The sequence below is a fragment of the Sturnira hondurensis genome, unplaced genomic scaffold (genome assembly GCF_014824575.4).
Source record: "Sturnira hondurensis isolate 20B ecotype Veracruz unplaced genomic scaffold, ASM1482457v3 Scaffold0015596, whole genome shotgun sequence".
In the NCBI taxonomy this organism is placed as follows: Eukaryota; Metazoa; Chordata; class Mammalia; order Chiroptera; family Phyllostomidae; genus Sturnira; species Sturnira hondurensis.
In genome coordinates, this window is record NW_028088227.1 from 10,733,298 (window position 1) to 10,760,276 (window position 26,979).

Sequence of the window (26,979 nt, forward strand, 5' to 3'; positions counted from 1 at the left end):
ACCATCAGGGTAAAAGTGTGGGGGAGTATGGCGAGGGGTAGTTTGGACCCCCCAAGAGCCACAGTCCTCCTACCTGCAAGCCCCTGCACCCACGAAGCGGCTTCTAGTCTTCCTTTTCACCACAGACTCCTAAATGTTTCCCGGGAGACAGGCCCAGGTCTACTGGGACTCCTGCCTTCATCTTCGCTCCAGATAAGTTACTTGGACTCTTGAAGCTCTTTGTCTTTAACCCCCACCCGCCCTCTGCGAACACGTGAGGATGGTGGTGGTGATGGCGGCAAGTGGGTTTCTGGCGGGAACCAGAACACCAGGTGGCTCAGCGGTAACTGAGTCTAAAACCCCGCCCGAAAATAACTCCCCTTTCTGAGCACTGAGTTCCAGTTTGCGCTGGGTCACTGGCGGGGCTCGCTGCTGAAGCGTCTGCCCAGCTTGGCTGTCAAAAATGTTGACTTCGTGTCCTACCTCCTGGAAAACAACAGCAACAACAAACACCTCATTTGTGGCTTTGTCCTATAATTTCCTAATCTTATCTCAATTTAAAAACCCAAGAATGTGTAATTTAGGAGACAGCCGTCCCCCTTCTTGGTCTTTCTGGACGTTCGCAGCCCCCGAACCCTGGTTGCTGCGCGATACTGGAGAGGACCGCGGGCTTTGATGAGTTAGGTGTGTGCGGCCCGGCGTTCCAGGCCCAGCCCAGGCTGCTGCGGAAAGTTGCAGTCACGAGCTGCCGCCACAGCCCGCAGCGCACAACCTGTGCCGCTGAGACGCCTTTGCCCCGGAGCTGCTGCGCCCTCTGAGGGCTGGGCCTGGGGCTGGGGCTGGGGAGGTGTAGGGGCGGGGGACACCTGCCAGCACTCACTTGTACACGCCTACTCTGATCAAAAGACCGGTGTGACAACGAGTCCGAAGACTGTGGGGCTGAGGTTGAGCGGGCAGAACTGCAGAGTACGGGCCAGGGTTCTCCTCGAGCCCCTCCCCCATCCCCTCGCTGGGGGCCGACGAGCCGCAGAAGACTGGTGAGCACAAGGTGTGACCCCTGACCTCTGGCCGGACTACGCCGGGAGGAGAGGCTGGCAAGTTCGACAAGTTCAAGCGTCTGGGTGAGCTTAAGTAAGAATTAATCTCTTAGAGAGCAGAATCACCGGCTCCTTTGGCGTGCGCTCTCTCAGAGCGGCACAGGGACCAGGAGGAGAGAAGCACAGGAATTCCGGGGAGGCGGGGATGGGAGAAGCTTGCTGAGGCGAAGGGGCTCTTCACAATCCTTTAGCCTGGAGAGAGGGAGCCAGCAAAGCCCACTGGGGACAAGTCTCAGGAGAAAAAGCTTTGCCCTCCAGCCTCTGAAGTGCAGATAGTGGGGGTAACAGGAGTTTCTCCCTGCTCCGTACGGACTTTGCTTTGGGAAGCGGGCCGCCCCTTCCCTGCAGCTGGTGGCCAAGCGGACGGCGCGAAGGCCTAAGGAGCTCGAAGCCTCCGGCAGACCCCATCCCAGCCCCAAGTCCCCAAACACCGTCCTTATGAATAATTACTCACCTCGGGCCAGGTCCGAGTTTTACCCAACAGAAGGGGCTCGGGACCAAGAAGGAACAAACTCACTTGGCTACATCCGGCGCGCCCCATCAGACTCAAACACACAGCCACCCAGTTTCTTCCATGAATGTGTCCGGTACGCTGGAGAGAAGGGGAAAGCGTTCTGAGAAAGCTCCATCTCCCCTCCCCTTCTCTTTTGCCAGGAAATATAATAACTCATTTTTATTACAAGAACAGCACCAGCCTCACCGTCATGCACACACAGAACCACACTCCCATATTCACACTCTAACTCAGCTCCAAGAGTGCCTGCATTTTCTTCGGGAGCCGCTTGGAGGTTCATTAATATCATTAGCATTTAACCCCCTCCCTTTTCCCATCCCCTCCCCGCACATGGCTGACGTCAGACCCCGCCAGGAGTTGGGGGAAAAGCTAAGTGGGCCAGGGACGCCCTATTCCCCTCCCCGCGGCTGCCTGTCAGAGCGCTTCTGGAGATATTACAGCGGACCCAGCCCGCCGCGACGAGCACAAAGTCACGGGGTAATGAACTTCGGGGACCCTATGCCGCTTAGAACGCGGCTCTCCCGGGAAATCAGGACCTGGCCGCCTGCTCCTTCGGAAGACTTCCCGGCAATCTAGTTTTCCCACAACGCGCTCGGATTTGGGCAGCGCCGAGCCCATCTGCCTGAGACTGGGTTGTTGTGTTTTCATTCTTTCTTTAGAAGACCAGCGGTCTGTAGAGATCTGTCCATACGCTTCATGCTTAATGTAGAGAGACAAAATTGAAGACTGAGAGACAGGAATGGGGAAAGAGAGGGATTTTGCCATTCTTGCTCCGTAGGAAGACCATTTTCGTGTCTCCATCTCTGTCCTTCAGTCCCCCTCTCTTGTTCCCCCTTCTTTCGATCTGCTTGTCCGCCTCTCCATTTGTCTGTTCATGCGTGTGCCCACATCAAGCAACATTCCTAGCAGCTGCAGTTTTGCAAGAGCCGGGAAGAAACTTAAGGATGCTTAAATTTCCACCGTGGAACTAATTCTGAGCTCCCGGGGAGCAGTGCAGATAGAGATCGACATCCACCTGTCCAGCCCCGGAGCCTCGCAGACTGGAGGGCGGCTGGAGAGTGGCGGAGCCCGGCGGCGAAGCGGCCGCTCCGGGCCGGGACTCGAGCAGCGCCCACCAACCGCTCCGCCCGGGGACCGCAAGCATGAGCAAGCCGGCCGGATCAACAAGTGGGTACCTTTAGGGCCGCCGCGGGGCTCAGGCGCGCAGCCTGGGGCGGGCGGGCGGGGAGGCCTTGAAGAGCCTACCCAGAGCGCAGCCGCCCCGAACCCCAGAGGGGTACTCGGTTGGCGTGTGCGCTTTGGCCCAGCTCCTTGTAGACTGTGAGTTGGAACGTTTGGTGGTGAAGGCAGAACAATTTCGTTACCCCTGAGTTTCTTGAATCTCTCCCCTACCTCTTTCTGGTAAGGTGGGAAGGTTGCGACCCGTGCAGCCAGCCCACCAGTCCGGCGAATTTCCCCCTCTTAGAGGCCAGGTGTGGGGAGGAAGGGGCGATGGGGGCGGGAAATAGGCCCCGACTTCGGGCAGCAGCATGATAACATGCTGGCTCAAAACTCAGAGCTCCGGCGCACAGAAGCAACTCTGCGAAAAGCGGATTTTGAATGGAATGCTTTGCACCCCGTTTATAGCTTTTTCAAATAATCCTGCAAACTGGGAAGCAGAAACAATTTTAAAGTCACATTTTCCTTAATCCTAAATCCGCGTAGGTCATAACTGGGGAATTTAAAGTATGGCGAACCGTTCTAGCGAAGAGAGGACCAAATCCTTAATCCCAAGGACTTTTCGAGCAGGAGCTCGGCAGAGGCAGGAGGTGCGGCCTGTTCCTTTCGCGCGCTTCTCCCCTTCAAACTTGCTTAGCTGGTGGCTGTCCCTCCGCATGCCAAGCCAAGGCTGATCTCCAGCTGCCCCTAGACGCCCTAGGGCAGGACTTAGTGGACAGGCAAGGGCCTTTGCGTGCGCGGATACTGCGGAACCCAGGACGTGCTGCCAGAGCCGGCTTTGGGCAGCAGGGCCGCAATGCTCAGGTCTCCCAGCCGCATCTCGGTTCCCGCCTTCTGGTGTCCCGGGGTTGCAGTTTCCAGGGTCCAGGGGTGGGGTTGGCTGCTGCTGCAGTCCCCGTGTCCCGTAGTTCTGCTGCCTTTGCTGTTTTCACCTGTGGCATTTTTGGCGATTCGTGCTTTCCTCAACAACATCCCTTTCTCCCTTCCCTCGCTCTTACTGTCGCGACTCTGAAAGTTGGCAGACACTTCTGAGAGCTGGTAGTAAAGTCCCACTTCTGTGAGATGCAATTCCACACCCCCCCCAAAAAAGTGGGTTGTTTTCACTTTGTCCGATTGTTTTGGTTTGGGCGCTGCCGTTTTAAAAATTAGAGTAAAATGAAATTGGACAAAAAGAGAAAAGGAGAAATAGATTTGGGCAGAGGGAAAAGAGGAAGAAACACAACCGCGGTCCGCATCAGAGTCAACTCTTGAGAAGGACTGGCGTGTCTAGCCTCGGGCCTATCCCGGCTTGGCTGTTTGATTCTCCGGGAAGGGAGGCAAGCTCGGGGTTTGTTGCCCATGGTTCCTCGTGCGAGGGTTCTTCCCAGGAGTCGCAGAAAGAAACGCTTCCCGTTGCATTCCCAGCCTCATTGCAAAAACCCCAGCTCTGGCAGGCCTCGGCAGGCCTCCTGCTCGCTCCCCCTGTAACAGGTTCCCTCGCCTCCTTCCCTGAAAGTAAGTAGTGTGGGACTCCTGCACCCAATTTGGGGTGCAGAGCCGCCATGGTTGAGGGAGTGCGTGAAAGGCGAGGCTTCGGATGCGAGAGGAGGGGCGGGCTCAGAGCCGGTTCCTTGGAGGCCCGCCCGCGTGTTGAGGACTAGGACCCGTCGGACCCTCTGAGCTTTTAGAAAAAGAGTGAGCGATGCATCGGGGGAACTTGGAAGATTTCCAACTTCCCAGGAGCCTGAGTTGGGCCTCGTAAGCCTCGAGTCCCCTGCGCGATTCCAGCCGCTGCTGTTGAGGTCTCTCCGGCCCGGAGGACCGAAGCTCCAGCCCGCGGTGCCGCTGCAGCCGGGCCCTCGCAGAGCGGTGGCGGCAGCCCTGTGCGAACCCTGCGGCCCGCGGGCCCCCGGAGGCGAGGAGGTCGGCGCACAGCGGGCGAGGTCTGCAGCCCCTGCCGCGCGCGGCCTTTCGCGGCTGGAGAGCAGTACGCTGTCAACCGGGAACCCCGCCTGGGTGGTAACGAGACCCCGGTCAGTCACCCCTGCAGCCCAGACTAACTTCTTTCAACAGCCCCTGATGGTAATTACAGTAATCGAAGCTGCCATATATCTTCAGGCAATTATGACACACAAAAAGCCCCGATGGGACCCCTGGCGAGGGAAGTTAAGAACGGTTTTCCAGCTTCAGGAAACTCCCGCTCGCCTCACGTCGGAGCTCGATCGGTTTGCTAAATGAGAGGAGCTTTGCAACGGGGGCAACCAGCTTGTCTCGTGACCCCAAGTCGCCTTAGCCGGCTGGGCAGCGGACTCTGAGGCGCAGACTCGCTGGGCTCTGGAATTCTTTGCGTCCCACCCTTTTGTACCCAGCCCCAAGAGGGCAGCGGGTCTCTAAGCTGCCCTAGTCCACGCAGAAGCAGGGCCGACCCGCAGCCGCGGTAGCCCCGGGCCGGCGGGAGCCGGCTCCTTCTTCCACCCCATCGGGGTTCTCTAGAGAGTGTGTCCCCACCATTGCCCCTCCTGCAAGCTCATCGTGGCATCATCAAAAGTGCCCCGGGGAAGAAGACAGCTGGGGCGTCCGGGTCCCAAACGTGGGCCCTAGCTCTGGCAGAGGGGTGTGTTATGCACAAGCGGATGGTTGCGAATTATGGAAATCAGGCTTGCTGCACCTCCGGACTGAAGCCAGAGCAGCAGGGCTCGAGTCCGGGCCCGCTGGGTGGCCCTGAGTTTCCTCGGGGGCAGTGACAGGCCCAAGGGGTTGAGGAACAGGACTAGCTGCGGCCGCCCAGTGCTCTCTCCAGCCCCTCCTCCAGCAAATCACTCCTCCCACCCTGCGGGAGAGGGGGCGCACAGGCGGTGGTCGCCGCGCCGCGCGCCTCCCCTGCGGGCCTTTGTCGCCATCCGAATTCCCATGCTACTCTTTTTGACGGGTCACTGGTGGCTCTATAGGCAGGTGCTTCGGCGGGGTTGTAATTACCCCGGCCGAGCTTGGTGGTTACCGAGCCCCCTCCCACTCTACCCCCCCGCCGCCCCACCCTCTCCCTCCCTCCCCGTCCACCCTGGCCTCTCCCAGGCCACCGCATCGCGTGAGCGCCTGCCCAGACGCCTCGGAATCCACCGGCAAGTTTCCACCTTCGACGTCTGAGGGGGGGGGCCGCCGGGGGGGCGTCCCCGCCGCACCCTCTCCACCTCTACTCCTCCCGCCCATTCTCACCCCTAGCTCTCCTCTCTCCAGCCTGAGCGCCCCAGGGGGCAGCGGTCAAGTTTCACCCGAGCCTGAGGCCGCTGGGGTCCAGACAGGCCTTCCTGTGCCGAAAGGGAAATTAAATGTTAAGAAGTTAATTATTATTAACATCATTATCATTAAAGTGTTAATTAAGTTAACACTTTATTTAATACTCCCTCTGTAGGAGGAAGGATTTCCAAGTTCTTGCAAAGCACTTAAGGCGAGTTGTAGTCTTCTCTCTTCTTAGAGAAGAAGGATTCGTTCCCTACCGAATTTTCGAGTATTGTGTTATCCCTTATATTGCTCCAGGGTCCGCAGCCACCCGAGGCTTGAGGGGGTTTCAAGAAAAGTTTTCTTAAACCTGGCGACTCTAGAGGCCAGTGGGAGTGTGTGTGGAGGGAGGAGGCTTCAGAAAAATCAGCCAGACCCCTCGAAACATTAGCCTAGGACAGCGGTGGGGAAACAGGAAGGAAGAGACCCAGAGGGTCCAGAAAGAGGAGTCTTTAAGAAAGAAGTCGGGGGATGGAAGGAGAAAGGGGTGCCTTCCCTCCGCACTGGTCAGAAAATCACACTCGCCTCAATCACTTTTCTCTGACTTGCCTCTAGCCCCGTGCTATCTAGTTACTTTGGGGAGGAAATTTTTTTTCTAAAAGACATAATTTCTCAAAAGCGGTCCACCAAGCATTTAAAAAAATAGGTAAAGCGAAAGTTGGGCAATTACCACTACCCTTATTATCATTAATAATCCTAGTATTAGCATTACAATAATAATCCACATAATAACCACCGCCCGGCAGCTCAGAGAAAACTCGATTGCCTTCCAGCTGCCATCCCTGGTTCCAGCCGTGTTTGTTTTTCTTCTGGTTCCTTTTACATTTCAAGTTTGTCTCCTCGTGCGCTTCACTAACAACTTTCTCTGTTAAAAGCAGGAGCGGGGGAGGGAGGCGACCAAACTTTCCGCGGAGCAGAAAGGCAGCGGCAGGCAGCGCTGCCGCCTCGGCCTCCTGTAATCTTTTATTCCGAAATGGGTCTCAGCGATTAGAGGAGACCCAAATACACGTAGCGGTGCATGAATAATGCTCATTGTAGGAAACTGACACTTGCTCAAGGAAAAAAAGTTTGGCTATAAAATCACTTCATTATTTGCTTTTACCGCAGCTTCGGTGCTAATCCCTTCAGAGGTCAGATTGCTTAGCATCTCTCTCTCCCTCTCCCCTTTCCTCTCTCTCCTCTGCCCTCCTCGCCCCTTCCCCCCTTCCCTGTCTTCTGTGCGATTTCAGGCCGAATTTTAGATATCCCCTGTAAAGTGTGTGGCGACCGCAGCTCCGGGAAACACTACGGGGTCTACGCCTGCGACGGCTGCTCGGGTTTTTTCAAACGGAGTATCCGAAGGAATAGGACGTATGTCTGCAAATCTGGAAACCAGGTACCTTAGCCAGGCTGCATCACCCAGCTCCCCTCTGCTGCCTCCCCCTCCTTTGTTTGTGCCAAAGGGCTCTCCTCTGAGATTCCAGGCTGTTCCGGAGAGACCAGACCTTGACCTCTCCCTTCCTCTTTCCTGACTCAACTCTTGGAGGCCCTTTCCCTTGGGTAAGGCAAGGGCAGTGTGGGGGTTGGGGGGGGCGGGTAAGAGAAGACAATGAGTTTACAGTAGGAAGTCTGAAACCCCTGTGTCACCCCCTCACACACACACACACACACACACACACATTTAACCCTCTAATTTTGACACCGGTTGAGGCCCACACTCAGTAACTATAAAGTCAGGCCAGGGGACCTAAGCGATCTAAGGACTTAAGAGTCTACATCTCACATGTAAGCTGGAAAGAAAGGGCTAGGTTGTGCTGTGTGTCCGCCACACCCCCATTCCTAGCAGACCAGTGCCTTGAGCACTGCCTGGGATGGCAGAAGCAAAAGGCACAGGGCATCCCAGTCAAGGTTGAGACTCAAAGTGAGTGTCAGCCACTGGAACAGAAAGGATGTGCTCTGTGAGGGCTGTGTCCTTTCAACTGTAGAGAGGCAGGGCTCTTCCAACTCTTGCTGAGCCTTGTCAGAAAAAGGGCAGATTGAGCAGAAAGAGAAGGCTCCCAAGGAAGGAGTAACTGGGCCCTTCTGTCTGGTCCCCATATCTCCTCTTTCTCTGCTTAGAAGACATGCCTGGTTGGTTGTGTTTTGATCTTAGGCAGGCTGGACTGTCTCAGAGAAACAGGTGAGTTGGGGCATGTGCTGAGCATGAGCCAAAGCTTCCCAGATGAGTGGACAAAACCCTGGACTCCTGTCGCAGCTGAGTAATCAGCTTATTTCAACCCAGGGGCTCAGGCTTTTGGCCCCACACTTTGCCTTCTCCTCAGCCAGGCACACAGACCCTCAGCACAGCGCCACCAGCCTGGCTCTCAAGGAGATCCCGAGAGCTTTTTAGTCAGCAGTCATCCTTTACTAGCCAGAACGGTTCGACACCTTCACTAGTTAATCTATGTGTATCAATATGATACACATATATACATATATATACACATATATACTCAGACATATGTGATGCTAGTGAATGGTTCTTTTTCTGAAGCCATGTCTGCTTATATCGGTTTCTGGAGAATTTGGATGATCGACAAGAACAAGAAGCTATCTATCTGCATTTGGAAAAGTAATTCGGAACTCTCCAGGCCTGTCACTTGTTTAAATGGGTCCACAGCTCTAGATCAGTTTCTAGCTTCACCATGTAGATGCACCACACTGCACACTCACAAGCCTGCGTCCCAGTGGCTACACAAGGCTCTAGGGTCATTGTGGGTCATCAGGTTTGATCAGGCTTCCACTTAAATTGTCTGTTACTTTCATGCAATGCACAGAATTGGGAAATCAAAAGCTCAGATGTTATGCTTGATATTTTCAAAGAGGTTGGCTATCAATTTATATTGATGTCAGTCCAAGTATTTGTAAAGGAGTGATAATAGACTCATCAGGCTTGGTGGTTCTCTCCTTGTAGAGAGCATGAATGGCCCAGGCTGAGGAATTCCTTTCTCCCTTACTCTAGATATTCACATACATGTGATCTGGTTTGGAGACACTCTTAAGAACTAGCAAAGCCTTCCATTTTGCATTGACATGTTTATCAGAACACCGGGGGAATAATGTTTGAGGACAGACATACAACTACATTCAATAAGTTCTTTAAGCCTCTTTACATCCAGCTACTACTCAGGCCAGCAAAGATGCCCTGAAGAATTCACTCAGGAAACAAAAATTAGTTCCTTTCTCTTTTTTATTTGAGGATTGAGTAAATAATATTCCAAGTTATTATTAACAGCAGTGAAGACATTTAGAAATTGTTATGAACCCATGACCTACCTTTATTTAAATAAATCTATATTTTAAATCAGAGGGCTGTGATATTATAAAACTGTGTTTTCTAATGTGTAATTTTTCTGAAGGGATGTTTTAGAAAATACACTTAGTCCAACTTCAGCATATATAAAATTTGATACTATGAAGCAAAATAAAAATGCATTTACTTTACTATCTTTCTTCCCATTGCAAATTTAGCAGTATCAATTGATAAACACAAGAGAGCATCAAACTTATGTATTTTATGTATATAAAATATACGTGCAGATAGGTGTTTTCTCGGTAGTACCACCTAACACTGAATGAATTCCATAAGAAAACTTACTCTGTAAATTTCTTCCTTCAATGGTCAACATTTTCTCATAAAATTGCTTTTGGTAAAATATTTATTTTCTCATTTGTCTCGGATGAGTATGTCCAAGGCAGCAATTGCCTAGTTTTTCAGTTTTCCTGCTAATATTCTCAGCCTGTACTATCCTTTTGTTAGACAGGCCATCACAGTCTCTTCCTGGTCATATTCCCGTGGTGGGCACTTCTGAGGGTCTCCTGGGCCTTGGGCTGTTCCCTTCCCACCCTCTGCTCTGTGGGCGCCGCCCTCCCACCCACCCTGGCTTCTGCCTCCGGTTCAGGGAAANTCCAAGGCAGCAATTGCCTAGTTTTTCAGTTCTCCTGCTAATATTCTCAGCCTGTACTATCCTTTTGTTAGACAGGCCATCACAGTCTCTTCCTGGTCATATTCCCGTGGTGGGCACTTCTGAGGGTCTCCTGGGCCTTGGGCTGTTCCCTTCCCACCCTCTGCTCTGTGGGCGCCGCCCTCCCACCCACCCTGGCTTCTGCCTCGGGTTCAGGGAATGGTTGTGTGTGCGCGGATCAGGGCTGAAACTAGGCAGTAAGACAACGCTCGTCATGCTGGTTATAAGGATGGCTTTCCACACAAAGGCAAGAGTTTGAAAACGGTAGAGGAAAGAATAGATAGGACATACTTACCTGACCCAGAAAGGTAGACTAAGACCGGAAGCGGAAAGTTAGCTTGCGGGAGGGGCGCAGCGCGGAGGGCCTTGCGGGCCAGCCTGCCCCCGACCCAGCGCTGGGGCCAGGTCGCTGTCTTCGGTCCTGAAAAAGCCTCCTCCCAGCGTCACCACCCTCTCCACTCGCAGAAGTACCCCTCCGCAGCTTCTCCGCGCACAGCAGAGTCTGGCAAACCAGGCGAGAGACCTTTCTCCTGCTCGGAGAAGGGTTTTCCTCCTTGTCCACTTTCACAGGGTCATGGGCTGGGTCTCTTGAAGTAGCCCTGGGAATCCCAGCCCTTTCTCTACCCGGCCGTGCTGGGGCCCAGGGACCTGGCCTCACGGCCCCAGGAGTCGGTGGCCGGATGCGTTCCCACCTCCCCCCGCCCCCGGTTTCCCTGGCCCAGCGCCGGCCTCGCGTGGCCAGTCTAAAGACCCGGGGCCGCTGACGGCCTGCACTCTGTTCTAGGGAGGCTGCCCAGTGGACAAGACGCACAGAAACCAGTGCAGGGCGTGTCGGCTCAAGAAGTGTCTGGAAGTCAACATGAACAAAGATGGTAATTAGTATATCTTTTATCTCTTCTAACGTTGACTAATAAGTAAATTGTAGGTACAGAAAATGTACGGCACTCTTACGCTTGTAAACCATCTCCCAAGCACTTCTTTTTGGATGCTAGGACTGGCCTCAGGCTGTCAGTCTCGCCCTTATCCATCCTGGTCTTCCACCTCTTCCACCGAGAGTTCCTTCCCGACCCCCATGGACTGCCTAGGGTAAGGTCCATGCCCGGGTAAGGTCCATGCCCACGTAAGAAACCTGTGCCCCACGGTCATCCCCCAAAAAGGCAGCGTTCCTGGGACCCCACTCTGCTGGGGACACAGGCGGTATTTCCTGCCTCCCGTCTTGGTTCCTCATTTCACCTTTCCTTACAGCCCTTTTGCAGCGCCCCCCCCCCGCCCCCGGGCCTGTCAGCCTCCCTTGCAGGACCTTGCAGTCTGGTTAGTCTTGGGGCAGGAGGAGGTCGTGGGGACTAGGAGACAAGTGGGGGAGGTGGGAGGGCCACGTGGAATTTCGAGTCCCTGTTTGGAAATTCAGCAAGATTCCAAAATTGGGACCATCGTTGTGGTGACCTGGGCTATTCCGAGGCTTTTTCTTGCCTCTGCAGAAGGGGTCTGAAGAGGTTGGGTGACACCTGTGAGTGCCTCGGACACCCAGCTCCCAGAAGGGCTCTTATAGGCACGTGCAGCAAGAACTAGGGCCTGTGGCTGCAGGGTGGTAGCCAGGCGAGGGCGCCCCAGGCCGGGAGGTGCTGGGGAGTAAGGGCCCTGAGCTGAGCGAGGAATGGGGTCTCAGCAGAGGGTGCGGTGGCGGCAGCACAGGTGGCCGCCCCAGGAGGCGCAGCGCTCACCCGGGCCCAAGAAGCAGGAGGGAGCGTCCAACCTGTTGAACTTGTGTATTGACAAGTTGTCAAGCTAGGCGAGCGGAAGATTGCCCTGAATTAATTTGTTTGTTTAAACTGTTGGTAGTAATTGTCACATCTCCCCTGCCTTCCTCCGGCACGCTCGGAGATAGGCTCTCACTGGTCCCATCCCCCGGTGTCCCTGGGCTCAGGTCCTTCTTTCCGGCGGCCCTCAGAGGCCAAACCACATTTCCACACGGGCGGGGTGGAGGTGGGGAGAACTTGGGCCGACTGGGAAAAGTCTGTGCAGAGACCTAGTGGCCTCCTCTCCTCTAGGCTGTGGACCAGGATACCCAGCTACTCCCTCCCAGAGGGTCTGCGTGTGCCTGAGACCCGCCCCCCTCCCCCCTCGTGAGGAGGAACCCAGAACCGACAAAGAACACACCTACTCTTGCCAGAGGCATGTCGTTATCCTGATAGTTTGTGCCGGGCTCCTCTTCCCGGCCTCCCTAAAGCGCACGGTGGAGCGGTCAGACGATCGAAGAGCGCCCACACTCCTACCCCTCCTCACCTCTCCCGTGGCCTGGCCTGCCCTGACCTGGCGTTTGGCCCTGCAGCGCAGCAGCGGCTAAGTGTCGCCAAGACTCTGATCCCAGGCGTGTGTCCATTTGTCTCTGCAGCCGTGCAGCACGAACGGGGGCCTCGGACGTCCACCATCCGCAAGCAGGTGGCCCTCTACTTCCGTGGACACAAGGAAGAGAACGGGGCAGCCGCGCACTTCCCTTCTGCAGCGCTGCCCGCGCCGGCCTTCTTCACTACGGTCACGCAACTGGAGCCACATGGCCTGGAGCTGGCCACGGTGTCCGCCACCCCGGAAAGGCAGACCCTCGTGAGCCTAGCTCAACCCACACCCAAGGTTAGTGGCCTTCCTGGGAGTCCCGTGAGGAGGGGAGGGAAATGAGAGAGGCACCCATGCCTTCTGAACTATGATGGGGTTAAGCAAAAGGTGGAGAGACCTGGAAGGTTACTGGTAGAGCCCTGCAGGGAGCTCTGGGCCTTTCAGCTCTTCCCGGTTGAGCCGAGGGTGCTCAGACTTTAGTATGTAGTAAAGTTACTCTCTGGGCTACTACAAATATGGACTTGCAGACCCATCAGCCAGAGAGCCCCTTTCAGCAAGTTTGATATGGGTGTGGGGGAAGGAAGACACGCACTTCTAGAAAACGCCCTGGTGGGGAGCCCTGTCTGAACTGAGAGGAGAGCCTGGAATCTCCCCTGGTAGCCAGAAAGCAGGCATTTCTTTGGAGAAGAAAGGAGTTGCCTGGAGCTGGCAAAAGAGTCCCTGAGTTGCAAATCTCAGGGATCTATTCTCTCAGGCAAAGCTGTGGGTCCCTAAGGCAGAGGAGGAATGTGGAACTCACCCTGTTGGGACAGTCTGAGGAACCTGGCTTCATTTCTCACTCTCCCCTCACTCTCTTCTGAGCAGCATGGATTGACTCCAGGACTGAGCTTCTACTGGCAGGGCCGGAGCCAGAACCACCTAAAAAAGCTGCCACCTAGGGACTACCCTTCAGGCTTCCAGCTGGTACCTACCCAGAGGCCCCACTCCAGGCCAAGAAGGGCTCTGAATCTCCCCTCAGGAGGGCCAGCTGCAGCCCCACACTGCAGGGAAGCCAAACACCTGGGCACACATGCACGCAAAATATTTAATATTGCTTCCTTACCCTTGATGTGTATAATAAGCTTGGGAAAGTAGTGTTATGAATATGTTGTCAGTTATGAATGGGAATGTTCTGTGAATGATTAAGATGTCTAATTGAAATATTTCCATAATATACTAATCCTTTCTAAAAATACTCATATGCATATTTGTGTTTGGGATGCCTATTAATTTATACTTTTTTCACATCTATTTTTATTTACACAAATGCAAGCAGCTCTTGTCTAATTGTGAGACAGTCCTGGCACTTGTCTCAGCCCAAGGAAAATTTGCTACAGGGGATAGAAAAGCCAGATGCCCCTCTGGAAGGAACAGGCCCACAAAAAGTGGAAATGGGTCTCTCCCAGCGATTTCCCAAACTCTACAAATGTGGGTGTCTGCTTTTTATCCCCCTATGGCAACTGCCCATTTGAGCTGAACATCCAAATTCCTATCTCCTTCTGTGTTCGAGTTAGAAAGCGAAAAAGTTGGCTTTTCTTCCAAAGCGGTGGTTTCCTCACTCTCTGGTGTCTCTGTTTCTTCCCCACCCAGTACCCCCATGAAGTAAATGGGACCCCAATGTATCTCTATGAAGTGGCCACAGAGTCAGTGTGTGAATCAGCCGCCAGGCTTCTGTTCATGAGTATCAAGTGGGCTAAGAGTGTACCAGCTTTCTCCACCCTGTCTCTGCAAGACCAGGTATGACCAAGAGGGCCTGGAGGTCTTGGGGGATGGAAGCTGGGAAGAAGCAATTCGGGTCAGTCTTTGGAACCTGCAGGTTACCTGGATAAATCGCCAAGGTCAGGCATCAGTTCGTAGGAATAAATTTCTTTTTACTAAGAAATATAGTTATGTTATTTCAGGAAAGTTAGATCTGGTCTATGGAAAACAAAAAGGACATTATTATTATTTTTTACTTTAGTTGAAGCATCAAATTTAATCACAAATTCTTAATGATTTTTAAAATTGTTAATAAAACATTGTTTCCTTAAGTACATTGGAACTGAGCAAAATGGAAGAGTATGCTCCTGTGAGACTTTTGGAAGTAGTTTTAGTATTCTATAATCACAGCTCTGTGTTGTCCACTATGATACATTATGGCCACTAATTCACCCGCCCGTAGGATGAAAGAGCGCATTGCACACTTCTGTGGGCTGAGTTCTCCCTTGAGGCTTTCAGTGCTTTCAGAGATTTTATTAACAAACAGGCACTGTGCATGATTCTGTGCTTATAAATGGCATTCTGAGGCAGTAAAAGTTGTGCTGCTAAAACCTGCAGTGTCCCGAAACCCGGAAATTTTGTGGTTCGGAGTATCAGAAATGGCCTCTGTCGGAGTTTTTCTAACCTTAAAGGAAAGGAAGAACATGAAGTATTCACAACCATGGGCTCTTACCAATGCATTCATGAGAATTAATGACAAATTTCCCAAAAGGCTAATAAGCGGTTCTAAAGGGATTTATTTCTGTAATTCATTTAATACTTAATTAAAGCATAATAGTGCCCCTTAATATGAAGTATGTTTCCTACAGAGAGACCTGGCAATGTGCTAAAAACATCTAATCTTTTAGCATGGAATGTTCTTTCTTTCAAGACCTGGACTTTCAGATACGGCCAGAATTAGATACTGTTCACCTTGCATTTTTAAATCATTCCTTTTTTAGTATTCAATGCAGTAAAAGTAAAAATAACACATCTTGAAAGTTAAACCTTTTAATTTTGTTTGTAAGCCTTCATAATTTAGCTCTTAGCTTCCGAAAGGAAATGCTTTCATGTAAATCATCCAGATTTGGCCAAATTTTTATAGATTTTTCAAAAACCAGATTTTTCTAGATGGTTAGGTTCTATCTCTGACCAGGTTTACTGGTTGGCTCTATCACTCCCTGGTGTGTGTGTGTGTAAATGGGCTGTTTTTCCCCTCAAAACAAGTATTTGTAGACTCTTTAATTCAAACAAAATTTATTTACTGTCCGCCACTCAGCCCTTCGGTAGAAACCCTTCAACAGCTAGCAAACTGCAGTGAAGTGGAATGTGGTAAATCCATTTGGAAAAAGGAGCTGGATTCTCATTTTAAATATTCAGTAGCACATTTTATTAGAACGAAAATGACAAGCACCTTGATGCTGTCCACTTATGAGTCTCAGGAAAATCAGGCAGTGAGATGAGGTAAACTCAGCAAAACCCGATTAACATAATTACACCCTGATTTCCCTGCATGCCTCTTGGGAATTAATGATTTTTTCTTTCTCTCTCTCCCCACACCCACCCAGCCCCCTACACCCACCAGGAAAATGGGACCCAGATCTGCAAGCTTAGTCTGGAAACATCAATCCTGATAATAACAGCATTTTATACGAGGGGGATCCACCTGCTGAGATGCTGGTGGTATTCCATTGAGCCTGGGTCTCTGGGAGGAGTTTCTAGGTGGCTGGGGGCAAGTGGGTGGGAAGACCAGAAGGGTAAACCCTTCCCCGAGGGAAGCCAACTTTGGGCGACCGGAATGGCTGGCTCTCCGATACATGTGCTTGCCTATAGGCACCTTGTCCAAAAGGAGAACAAGGGAAAGCTAGACTATTCAGAGGAAAAATGACCAAGACAGGCATTTAAAACACTTTTTAAAATAATAGAAATTTACATATTGAAATTGTTTGTAAATTTATAAATTACACACTATATTATATTATACATCTATTGTATGACAGCTGATGCTTTTGGAAGATGCTTGGAGAGAACTGTTTGTTCTAGGAATAGCACAATGGGCCATTCCGGTTGATGCTAACACTCTTCTGGCTGTCTCTGGTAAGAATGGCACAATTTAATGACTTTGTTGTAGAAATTACCATAAAAATACATTACTGAAAAAAGAACAACATGTAAAGAATAACAAATTCCTGCTGAACAATGGAGTATACCTGTCATTTATAAATCTATATTTAAATGCAAATAATGTTGTTTTGTTGTATTCATGACTGCTTGCATTGTTATTTAAATGCAAATTACTGTGTTTGTTATCATCCAAAAGAAGATTTTATATTAACTTTCATACAATATAACCAGTTTACATGGAATCAGATATCTTAGAGTGACAATTGAACAGATATTGATATGCAGAATTTTGTCAAAAATCAATATTAAATTATGAAAATGCCTTCATATTACATTTATTCCATATTTTTATTCTAGGCATGAATGGTGACAACACAGATTCCCAGAAGCTGAACAAGATTATATCTGAAATACAGGCTTTACAAGAGGTGGTGGCTCGGTTTAGGCAACTCCGGTTAGATGCTACCGAATTTGCCTGTCTCAAATGCATCGTCACTTTCAAAGCTGGTGAGCAAACACCAACCCCTGTCTCTTCTCCTTCCCCAGCTTCTCCACCTCACCACTGCAGCCATCTCCAAGTCCAGACTTCCCTTGGCAAGACGAAGTGATAGTTTCCCGGGGAGCAGACTCTTAGTCTGGCCCCATTTAATGGCTGTGGGGGTTTGTGCATTCTCCTGCTGGCTCTCCACCCCCAGAGGGGCGCTTTCCCCATCTGCACTTCCTGTGCTGACTCTCACGATTTGCTGGTCTTCATTTCTAGTTCCTACACACAGTGGTTCTGAACTGAGAAGTTTCCGGAATGCTGCTGCCATTGCAGCTCTTCAAGACGAGGCTCAGCTAACTCTCAACAGCTACATCCACACCAGGTAACTCTTGTTTGCCTTGGACATGTCCTTAAGAAAATTGCTTCCATTGTGAAGGTGTGAGCAGATGATAATAAGCCAGTTCAAACATTGTGACCAATTGTTCTGTTGTCAGCCAGTTAATTTACTTAGAATTTATGTCCTTACCTATCTCTCACAAGATGGGTGGGAGGAGCAAGTCGAGTTAGTTCATCACTCAGATGGCCAGATGCCTTATGGCTGACCTGGTTGAACAAGCTGACTCATCAAAATAGTCGAATACATTTGTATGGAGGATCCAGATGGAGGAAAGGTAAAAAATGAAGGCTATATAGTAGAGCGTAGTCAAGTCATCCTTTAAAAGAGGCAAGTGCCTTTCTATGGATGCTAACCCCAAATATAAGGACCAGAGAACTTTCTAGAGGGGCCATCTCTACCCCCATCATAACTGCTGATTGGTATCTATTGAGGTATTTGGAGTCTTAGCACCCACCAGTGTGTCTGGCCAAGCAGGGCCCATTGGCAGAGGCTGTGCTTGTCTGGTTTTAGAAACTCTCAGCCACTGGGCTTCAGCAGTTCTCCTGCTGGCCCAGCAATGGGCAAGTTCACCAGGAAGTACAGACTCTCTGTTCCCATTTTCAGAGGAAAAAAGCAAGGCTTTAAAGAGGCACAGAACATTGCTAGGTCTGTGGTGGATCTGAGGTTAGAATAGAGTTGCTATTCTTGTTTACTCTGTAGGTTGGTCTGAAAGGGAAGCCCACGGAAGCCTGTCTCTATTATCTCAATATCACCACAGCCATTGTGCTGGAATAACTAAAGCAGACGACTAGAGGCTGTTAATGTCCCCCTTATGTGAGGGGTTGGAGAAACCCCGAGTCAACTGTATCCATTTGGAGTAATACCCGTTTGTCTGGGATCTCCTTCTTTTTATTACAAATCCTCTTTTGAATACTATTGAATAAAACTGTTCCCTGTCCATGGAACATCACTGAAACTGTTCTGTGTGATAGTGCAATGTGTATATGTGCCATGGTCTTTAAATTTAAAATTCATGTTACATTTCAACATGTATATAATAGGCACTGAATTTTTGTCCAAAATTATAAAATGGGCCAGTACCAGATTTCCCCACTAAAAACTAATTTGTATATTATAACTGGCCTTTGCTATTGAGAGCCATTAAGGTGTAAAGAACATCAAACTGAGAAGAATATGACACCCTGTTATGGACGCAGTCCAGCCTTTGCTGACTGCTGGCTGTGCTGGTGAGTGCGTGGGACACCAGCCAGCAAGACACCACCCCTCAGTGCTGCATAAAATAGGTAGAAGTGTTGGTCCAGTTCAGACCAGAAAAGAGGGAAAAGCCAAGCAGGGAGTAGGAGAGATGAATTCTAGTTGGGGGAGGTGGGATGAGGGAGAATCTGGAAAGGCTGATGGATGAAGGAGACAACACACGAGCTGATATCCTTGGATGGCGGGGAGAAGGGGTGCCCGTTAGAGCCAGGAGAGGTGCTGGGGAGGTGTTGGACAGGTGACTGGGGAGAGTCTGAGAGAACCTCAGAGAATTACAGCATAAATTAGCAAAAGTCTATTTTAGAGAAATGGCAAGTACAGTACTTCTCCCCTACCCTCAAAATAAGGGATTTATTCATGTAAGGACCTCACCTGCTTTATTCTAGTTTCATGATACCTGCTATAGCTCTAATTTAAAAAAAAATTCATTTATTTTTAGAGGAAGGGGAAGGCAAGGAGAATAGAGGGAGAAAAACATCAGTTGGCTGCTTCTCACATGCCCCCAGTTGGGGACCTGGCCTGTGCAACCCAGACATATGCCTGACTGGGAAATGACCAGTGACCTTCTGATTCACAGGCAGGCCGCTGCTCCATCTACCAAGCTATAGCAGCTAGGGCTATAACTTAATATTAAGATATAGACTCATGCATGTGACAAAACTGACTATTCCTTATTTCTTAGGTCCTTCAAATCAGTGAACATTCTCTTCTTGTACTTTCCTGTCTAGAAAAATGAAATCTGAAATTGAAATGAAAAGTTAACATAGCAAACTGAACTACTTGTTCATTAGTTGTTGAGATTACAAACTGAGCTCATTGTTACAGCTCTGTGAGCTGCTTCTCCAAATATCTATGATGTAAGAAGAAAGCTAGAAACTGGTGCTTCACACGAACTGTATGTTGTAAAGATCGGACACATGGATCTGGGACAGACTCAAAACACGCCTGAGAGAAAACTCCCACTTATTTTTGCCAGTGGATGGGACCAGGGACACAGCTATTGTTTTTAATTTTATTTATTTATATTCAGAGGGGAATGGAAGGAGAGAGGGAGAGAAACATCAATGTGTGGTTGCCTCTGGTGCGTCCCCTGCTGGGAACTGGCCTGCAACCCAGGCATGTGCCCTTGACTGGGAATCGAACCACGATCATGTGATTCACAGGCCTGTGCTCAATTCACTGAGCTACACCAGCCAGGGCCGGGATACAGCTATTTTAAAAAAATAATTTTGAGCTGTCAGAGACACACACTCTCTGTGTGTCTGTCTGTCTCTTTCTTACACACACATTGTTATTATTTCTTGGTAGTATAGTACTTCACATGTAAGGGACAATTCTCATTGAATGACTAACCAGTCCCTCCTTAACTAGAGAATTTAAAAAATGGGTGAGAAGGTGAGTGGGTTACTTATTTATAGAAAATCAAGAGTTAAGTGTCCATAGATTCTCCCAAATCCTTTTTGGGAGTAATCGCTTCCCGCAGTCGTTTCTCACCCCGGGAACCTCCCAGCTACTGGGTGGATGCCGCAGACTCTGAGAGGCTGGTCTTGGCAGCGGCTGTGTCCCACCCACTGTGGGGCTGTCTTTCTTCTGCCTGATCCTGGGAAGGGGAACAGAGCTATTAAAGAGAGTAAGTGTCCAAGGCGAAAGGGAGACATGGGTCTTGGGATTTCTTTCAAGGAAACGTAGGTGGTATTTCTAGTAAGGAGAGTAAGTGGTGGAATTTAGGCTTTAAAAATAAGTAGATAAGCCTCACCATTTCCATATTACATTATTAAACATGACGTGGTGTTCCCCGTCCATGGGTGCTCTTGAGGCTGGCAGTGAAAGAGCCAGGTGAGATTTCCAGAGGCCCAGAATGAACTATCAGCCTCTTATTAAGTTGAAGAGAGGGACCCTCATGTGCTCAAAGCCAGGAGACAAGCAGGAAAGTTGCTTCACTGGACTCTATTTTTTGTAGGGTGGAGTGACGGGGCAGTTAAACTCAGCTAGCTAAATCCTATGAAAGGATTTCCATATCTGTCAGTTTCTAACACCTTGTGGCTATTGGTTGAGTCTGGCTCAGTCACAGATATGTGACCCCAGACCTCAGCATCTTAGGTGGTTTGTTTCAGTGGAGGGAGTCCCCTGATCCCCGTGGAGTGTTTGAATACCCGATTCCAAGCTATTGATGAAGAAAGATCGAAGGTGACTTACAGGCATCTGAAGGCAGTAGAAAATTGAACTTGCACATCTGAGCACAGATGTATGTTGGGCATTAAGAGAGGAAATTGTTAAGCAATTTCTCACATCTTTAACTACATGTCAATTTCATTGACATGAAAGTTGGGTGGCAGCGCCACCCAACAGAACTTAGTCTTTAATTTGCAGTGTAATAAGGCTAGAATTATTCCTGAAAGTGACTAAGTATAAAGCCTGAATAATAATTTGGAGAATTTCCTAGAAAAGGAATCCATTTTATCTGAGGGAAATTGCCTTGCAAAGAAGGAGCCTTGAAAATCAGAAGTCACGGATACTACCACTAGCTACTGTGTACCAAGAACTTTGTGTTTATTATTTAGGCTGAACTTAGTACTGTGCTTCTTAATTTTTTTTCTCCAAACAAGATGCAACCCCTTTGCTGATGTTGAGACAGTCATCATGTCATTTGGACACCACTCATGTTCTCTAGGCTGAGATCATCTATGTGTGAAGTGAGGACAGTAGTGCCTGGCTGGGACTCTGCTGCACCAACAGTGCGTTGCTAAAGAGGCCCCACCGGGACGCTGTGCTGGAGATGGTGTGGTTCGAGTATGAGACGTCAATTTGCAATAGTAATGGATCTGACCATGCTCTCACGGCCTCTATTCCAGATATCCCACTCAGCCCTGTCGCTTCGGAAAACTTCTGCTGCTTTTGCCAGCTTTACGTTCCATTAGCCCATCAACCATAGAGGAAGTGTTTTTCAAAAAGACCATCGGCAACGTGCCAATTACAAGACTGCTTTCAGATATGTACAAATCCAGTGATATCTAAGCCCTTCAAGCCCCTACTGTTCTGTATGGGACAGTCCCCATGGAGAACAAGCCTCAACTAACAAACCCTTCAGGAAGCATACATCTGGGGGTATGGAGCCTTCAGGAAAAAAGTCCATTGACACAGAACAGTTCCAGGAGCTTTGACCTGCTGCCTCGCCCAGGGCGGGGCAGCCCCACAGGAAAGGGGGTGTAGCAGGACCACCCGAGCAGACAACTGGCTGGTGCCATGCCCTGGGAGGGGGCCAAACTGAGGGTTGCTGTGGGCCATGCCACTCTGCCTCTCACCTGGAAGGTCTCTCTGAACTATCAAATGCTGAAATACAAGTAGAACTTTCTTTTCCTTTTTAGCACATAAAGATGGGTAACCAAATACAGCTCTGCGCACAACACCATGCAGCAGCCTCAAGAGCCATCTTATGGCGGAGACTTTATTTTAAAAACAATGGTTAGGTTGAAAATCAAACATTTTATCAAAAGTTTCCCTTCTATTGTAATACATCATTAAGTGACCTTCAGAACTGAGTTAATAAGTGAAAGGTAGCTCATGCCTTGAGATTGGCTTTTTCGCTTTTTCCTTTTTCTTTTCTTTCGTCCTTCTTTTAATACCATAGGCCAGGCAACCTTTTCAAAGGAATCGGTGGATGAAAATGAAATTCTCACCAGGACTTCAGGTTGGATAACATCTTAAAAAATAGAAAAGCTTTCCTAAAAAATCAGAAGGCGAGGGAGGAAGAATAAAAACAGCAAAACCAAATAAAGTGGAGGTGAACAATTGAGTGAGGCAGATTGCTGTCCCATTAAAATACTGCTGAAACCAAAGGCAATGAGGGTCCAAGCTGATGTTTCAGTGAGTTACGCCACCCAGGAAATGAACACAGACATGACACCGAAGGGACTTCAAGGAGATGAGCACTACGTGGTTGCTCAGTTGGTCTCCTGCTAACAGCCTGAGACTCTTAAATGCCTTTCAGAAAACTGGTTTCTAGTAAAGCCTTGACTGTGTGCATTGCAGACACACACACACACCCCATTCTACATTACACGCTGCTCCTTTGGTATGAACCTATACTTATGGAAATGTAGAAACAAACATTTTAAAATAGCTGCTGTACTTTTCACATTTTGATTTAGTAGGTTCTAGCACTGAGGAAAAATATTCAGCACTTGAACTATCATAGGTTGAGTAAAACTTTTCTTGTACAAAGTGAATTAACTGATTTGTGAAGTTAAAAGGTTGTACTCATTGTATTTACAAAGAATAAAAATATATTGAATCTAAAGGAACTGGACTCTGTTTGATTTCTTGGCCTCCTTCCCTGGCCAGGTCTCACCCAGCATTTACAAGGTGGTGGCAGCAGCTGGTGTCAAAACTGAAGCTCGGAGCACTCCAGCCTGGAGAACCGAAATACAAAGGCAATTTCCTTTTTACAGTGAATCCCATTTGTAAAATGATGAATAAAGAAATAAAACATAAGATTCCGTTCTCTGCAGCTCTCAAGTGTAATTGCATCTGTTAGAAAAATTGCTGTGTGAGGAAGAAAGAGGACGATTAACAGAGTCTTCATTCACTTACTCCCCTGTTTCTAACTCCCTTGCCAACATTTCAATCCTGACCAGGAACTTAAAATCATTTAATGATCAAAAAAGATAAACTGTGAAGAACTTTATTAGGGAGTAAAATGGGGAAGGAGCTGTAGGAAGTGCAATCAGATGTCCCCAGGAAGTCTCAGGGTACTGGGTCTGCAGCCCGAGGTCAGGGGTGGGAATCAGAGGTGCCCAAGGCCACGGGCATTGTGGATTCCTCCTGGCACTATAGTGTCGGCAAACTGACCTTGCGGACTGCATGTGTGGCGATCAGCCTTGCACTTGTTACTGATTCCACAGAGAAGTTAGTCTTAAAGAAAAGTGAGGTACTTAAAGATGTGTGTGTAAATGTTCCTGCAACACCATTCACGTTTAACAACTGCAGTGTCCACCGACAAAGAATAGACACACAGTGGTAAATACAGACCCTCCCAGCAAAGTGAGCAGACTGGAGCCAACATGTCAACAGGAGGGAACCTGAAATACAGCACTGGAGAGGGTGAGGATAGGTGCAGCTTGGCATTTCTGTAAATAGGTCGTGTTTGTAGGTATATAAATGTACAGGAAATGTTTAAACAAACATGAGTGTGATAACACTGATTGCAGGAGAGAGGTTGCATCTAGGAATGGATAGGACTGGGGAAGGATACCAAGAGGAAACTCGAATGTTTCTGAATGGGCTTCTTTCAAAAGACAAAGAATGAGAAACAAATATGGATCAATGACAAGATTTGGTAAAGATGAGTAATGGGTCCAAGACTGTTCACCCATGTACTAGTCAAGTTTTATGTCAATAATGCTGACTCATAACCCCAAAGCTTACAAGAACAAACCCGTACTTTGCTCACGGGACTGCCAGTCTCCCCAGTCTCAGCTGGGCCCGGCTCTTGGTTGTGGTTTGTGTTCAAGTGGGCTCTAGTGTTTCGTCATTCTGGGCTGATGACTTCCCTAAAGCGATGTCTTTGCCTGGAAGAGGGCAGAAGTGCAAGAGGCCGAGCCAAACTATGCCCTTGTATTTAAAGCTGCTGCCCACATCACACTGTTCACTTTCCACTGGCCAAACCAACCTCGAGTGGGCAGGGAAGTGGACTCCTGTCATGGAGGAGAAAAGGGGGGATATCACCCACCTATAATAAAACCTATCAATCATAATCTATTGTAATCTATTTTAAATATTCTCAGAAAAATTAAAAGGAAGTAAGCTGCCTGTGACATGCCACATATACTGATTCCCACTGGAATTACCTTTGGTTTGGGCATCCCTGTCATTACAAATAAGAATCAAACCTGGCTTGCAACATTTGAAAAACCCAAAATTAAAAACCCAGCTGTCTCTTCTGGGGTTTGGGGGGCTTCTGCCAGATGCAGCCTGGGCATTTTTTTTTTAGTCCTCATTCAAGGGAATGTTTATTGATTTGAGAGAGAGGGAGAGAGAGAAACACTGATTGGTTGCCTCCCACATGCACCCCAACTGGGATCGAACCTGTAATCTAGACATGTGTTCTGACCAGGGATGGAACCCACAACCTTTTGGTGTGCGGGATGATGCTTCAACCAACTGAGCCACCCAGCCAGGGCCAGCCTAGGTATTTTAAGAACCTCACTGCTTACCTGGACATTAAGGCTGGTGTTGTGGGGGAAGTGCCACAGTAGTATTCGAATATATAAATTCAAGATATACAATTTTAATATGCAAACAAGAGAAGATGAATTCAAGCCAATGATTACTGTGGTCAAAAACCAGTCTTCATTGCTTCTCCTTTGACCAATGGTTTTCCTAAGTCTGGAAGTGTCACTTTTCAAAAGTATCATTTATATACTGTGACAACTAGGTATGAAGTCTTACATTTGGGTTTGAGTTCCTTTTTAGTTATTCATGGATGCTAGGGAAGAGAAAGAATGGAGGATAAGTTCAGAAACTGAATTGAGACTCCTAGATTATTTCATCTAGGGTTCAAAGTTTTCAATCCAATTTAGAAATTCACAAACTGAACGCATTGGTCAGAGACTTGCACTATTGTTACTATACTTAATTATTTCTATAAAAATGGAACTCTATTTTTCTGCAAGTTATTTTTTTAAAAAAATTTAAATATTTTATTTATTTTTATTTATCTTTAGAGGGGAAGGGAAGGAGAGAGGGAGAGAAATATTAATGTATGGTTGCCTCTCGTGCGTCCCCTGCCAGGAACTGGGAACAGGCCTGCAACCCAGGCATGTGCCCTGACTGGGAATCAAATCGCGATCATGTGGTTCGCAGGCCCACGCTCAATCCACTGAGATACACCAGCCAGGGCTAAATTATTTATTTATTTATTTTTAGAGAGAGGGGAAGAGGAGGAGAAAGAGTGGGAGAGAAATATCAATGTGTGGTTGCCTCTCATGTGTCCCCTACTGGGGACCTGGCCTGCAACCCAGGCATGTGCCCTGACTGGGAATCGAACCAGTGACCCTTTGCTTCACAGGCCCGTGCTCAATGCACTGAGCTACACCAGCCAGGGCTTCTGCAAGTTATTTTTGTGCATGTGTGTCCCTCCTGCTGGTATATATGGCCCTGACTCATTCTTTTTAACATCTGCCTAGTATTTTATCTTATGGATGTCTGACAGTTTGCTCAACAATTCCTTATTGCTAGATTTGGGTTGCCTGTAGTGTTTCACTAATACTTTAGACTGTAAAGACCACCCTTCTATGTACACTTTTGCGGACTTGTGAGGGTATCTCTGCACACGAAGTTCTTAGAAGTGGCATTTCTGGGTCAAAGATTACATGCATTCTTAATTGTGATACATACACATAGCCAAATGGCTCTCCAAAAGGGTTGTATCAATTTGCACTCCTGCCAAGAGGGCATGAGAGGAACCATTTCATTGCTCAGAATTTAGAAGTGCTTAATCAGACAGAGGCTTGATGAACACTTCAGAGGCTGTTAGAAAAATACAGAGGATGCATATGTTTCTATGGCAAATAGGGCTCTGCTGCAATGCTTACTGAACTGGGCAGGTAGGTCTCACCCTGTACCCATGGTTAGAGTGTGGGTCCTCAAATTTTGTGGTCCAGGCCATGTCTGTGAACTTTTGGGAGCACCCACATCAGCGTGAGGTTGAAGCGATAAATGAAAGTGTTGAAGCAGTTGGCAGAGCTTCCTGCTGCTAAAATGCTGCTCTGAGAATCTCCAGCCATTCCCTTCACAATGACATTTTTTTAATCACTGACAGAAATTGAGGGACAATAACTTTAACTGAATAACTCTAATATCTTTACTGCAAATGACAAATTTCTTTTTTATGGAGTCTATTTTAAATCATGCTTTGGGGTTTTTGAAGCTCATTTTGGGACATGAAGTGGCTTTTTTTTCTCTGAATATTGCTGATGTGCACACAGACCGTGTGGAGGGCTGAAGGAGGGCCGTCAGGACTTCTAGCTGCCCACTGAGCTCATCAGCAATGTGCAGAGGGAAGTCTCTCCAGTAAGGAAACTAAGATGTTGCCACAGAGCCCGGGCATCTTTCTGACATGCCAGAATATTGCAGTGCTCTGCTGGGAAATGGTGACTAGGGTCAAAGTATTTAGGAGGCTAAGGTCATAAATTTGGCCTTCAGGGGGAGATAGGTGTCCTTATTGTGGCCCTTGTGTCTCTAATAAATGCCGATCATTATGTACGAGGACGCTGAGCAAGGGCCAGGGGTGTCCTGGCTCCTCTACCACAAAAGCTGGAGAGTGGCTCCCAGCTCCTGTCTGCCCCCGGAGCCCCCCACCCCCACCCCAGAGTGTCATCCAGGGCACCTTCTTTGCCCTGGCCAAGCGATGAACCCAGTGGAAGGAGCACGGGCCAAGGTGAAAAGGCGGGATTCTAGTTTTGACCACAGTGATCAATCAGTTCGTATCTCTGCACCTCAGTGTTTCCATCCATGTGAAGGAGCACTAGGCTCAGGGATGCCTGATTTCCCTCTTTCTCTTCTCATCA

The 26,979-nt window shown here is 48.9% G+C and overlaps 1 protein-coding gene across 1 annotated transcript; it reads left to right on the top strand.

Moving 5' to 3' along the window:
* Nucleotides 1-916: 916 nt before the first annotated feature.
* Nucleotides 917-22,569, top strand: NR2E1 (nuclear receptor subfamily 2 group E member 1). Its single transcript, XM_037064991.1, has 9 exons — nucleotides 917-2,757; nucleotides 7,293-7,438; nucleotides 10,831-10,918; nucleotides 12,439-12,674; nucleotides 14,007-14,153; nucleotides 16,154-16,250; nucleotides 16,635-16,784; nucleotides 17,038-17,143; nucleotides 21,265-22,569. Exons 1-9 carry the CDS (start codon nucleotides 2,733-2,735, stop codon nucleotides 21,425-21,427), a joined length of 1,158 nt encoding a protein of 385 aa, XP_036920886.1. The 5' UTR covers nucleotides 917-2,732; the 3' UTR covers nucleotides 21,428-22,569.
* Nucleotides 22,570-26,979: the final 4,410 nt, after the last annotated feature.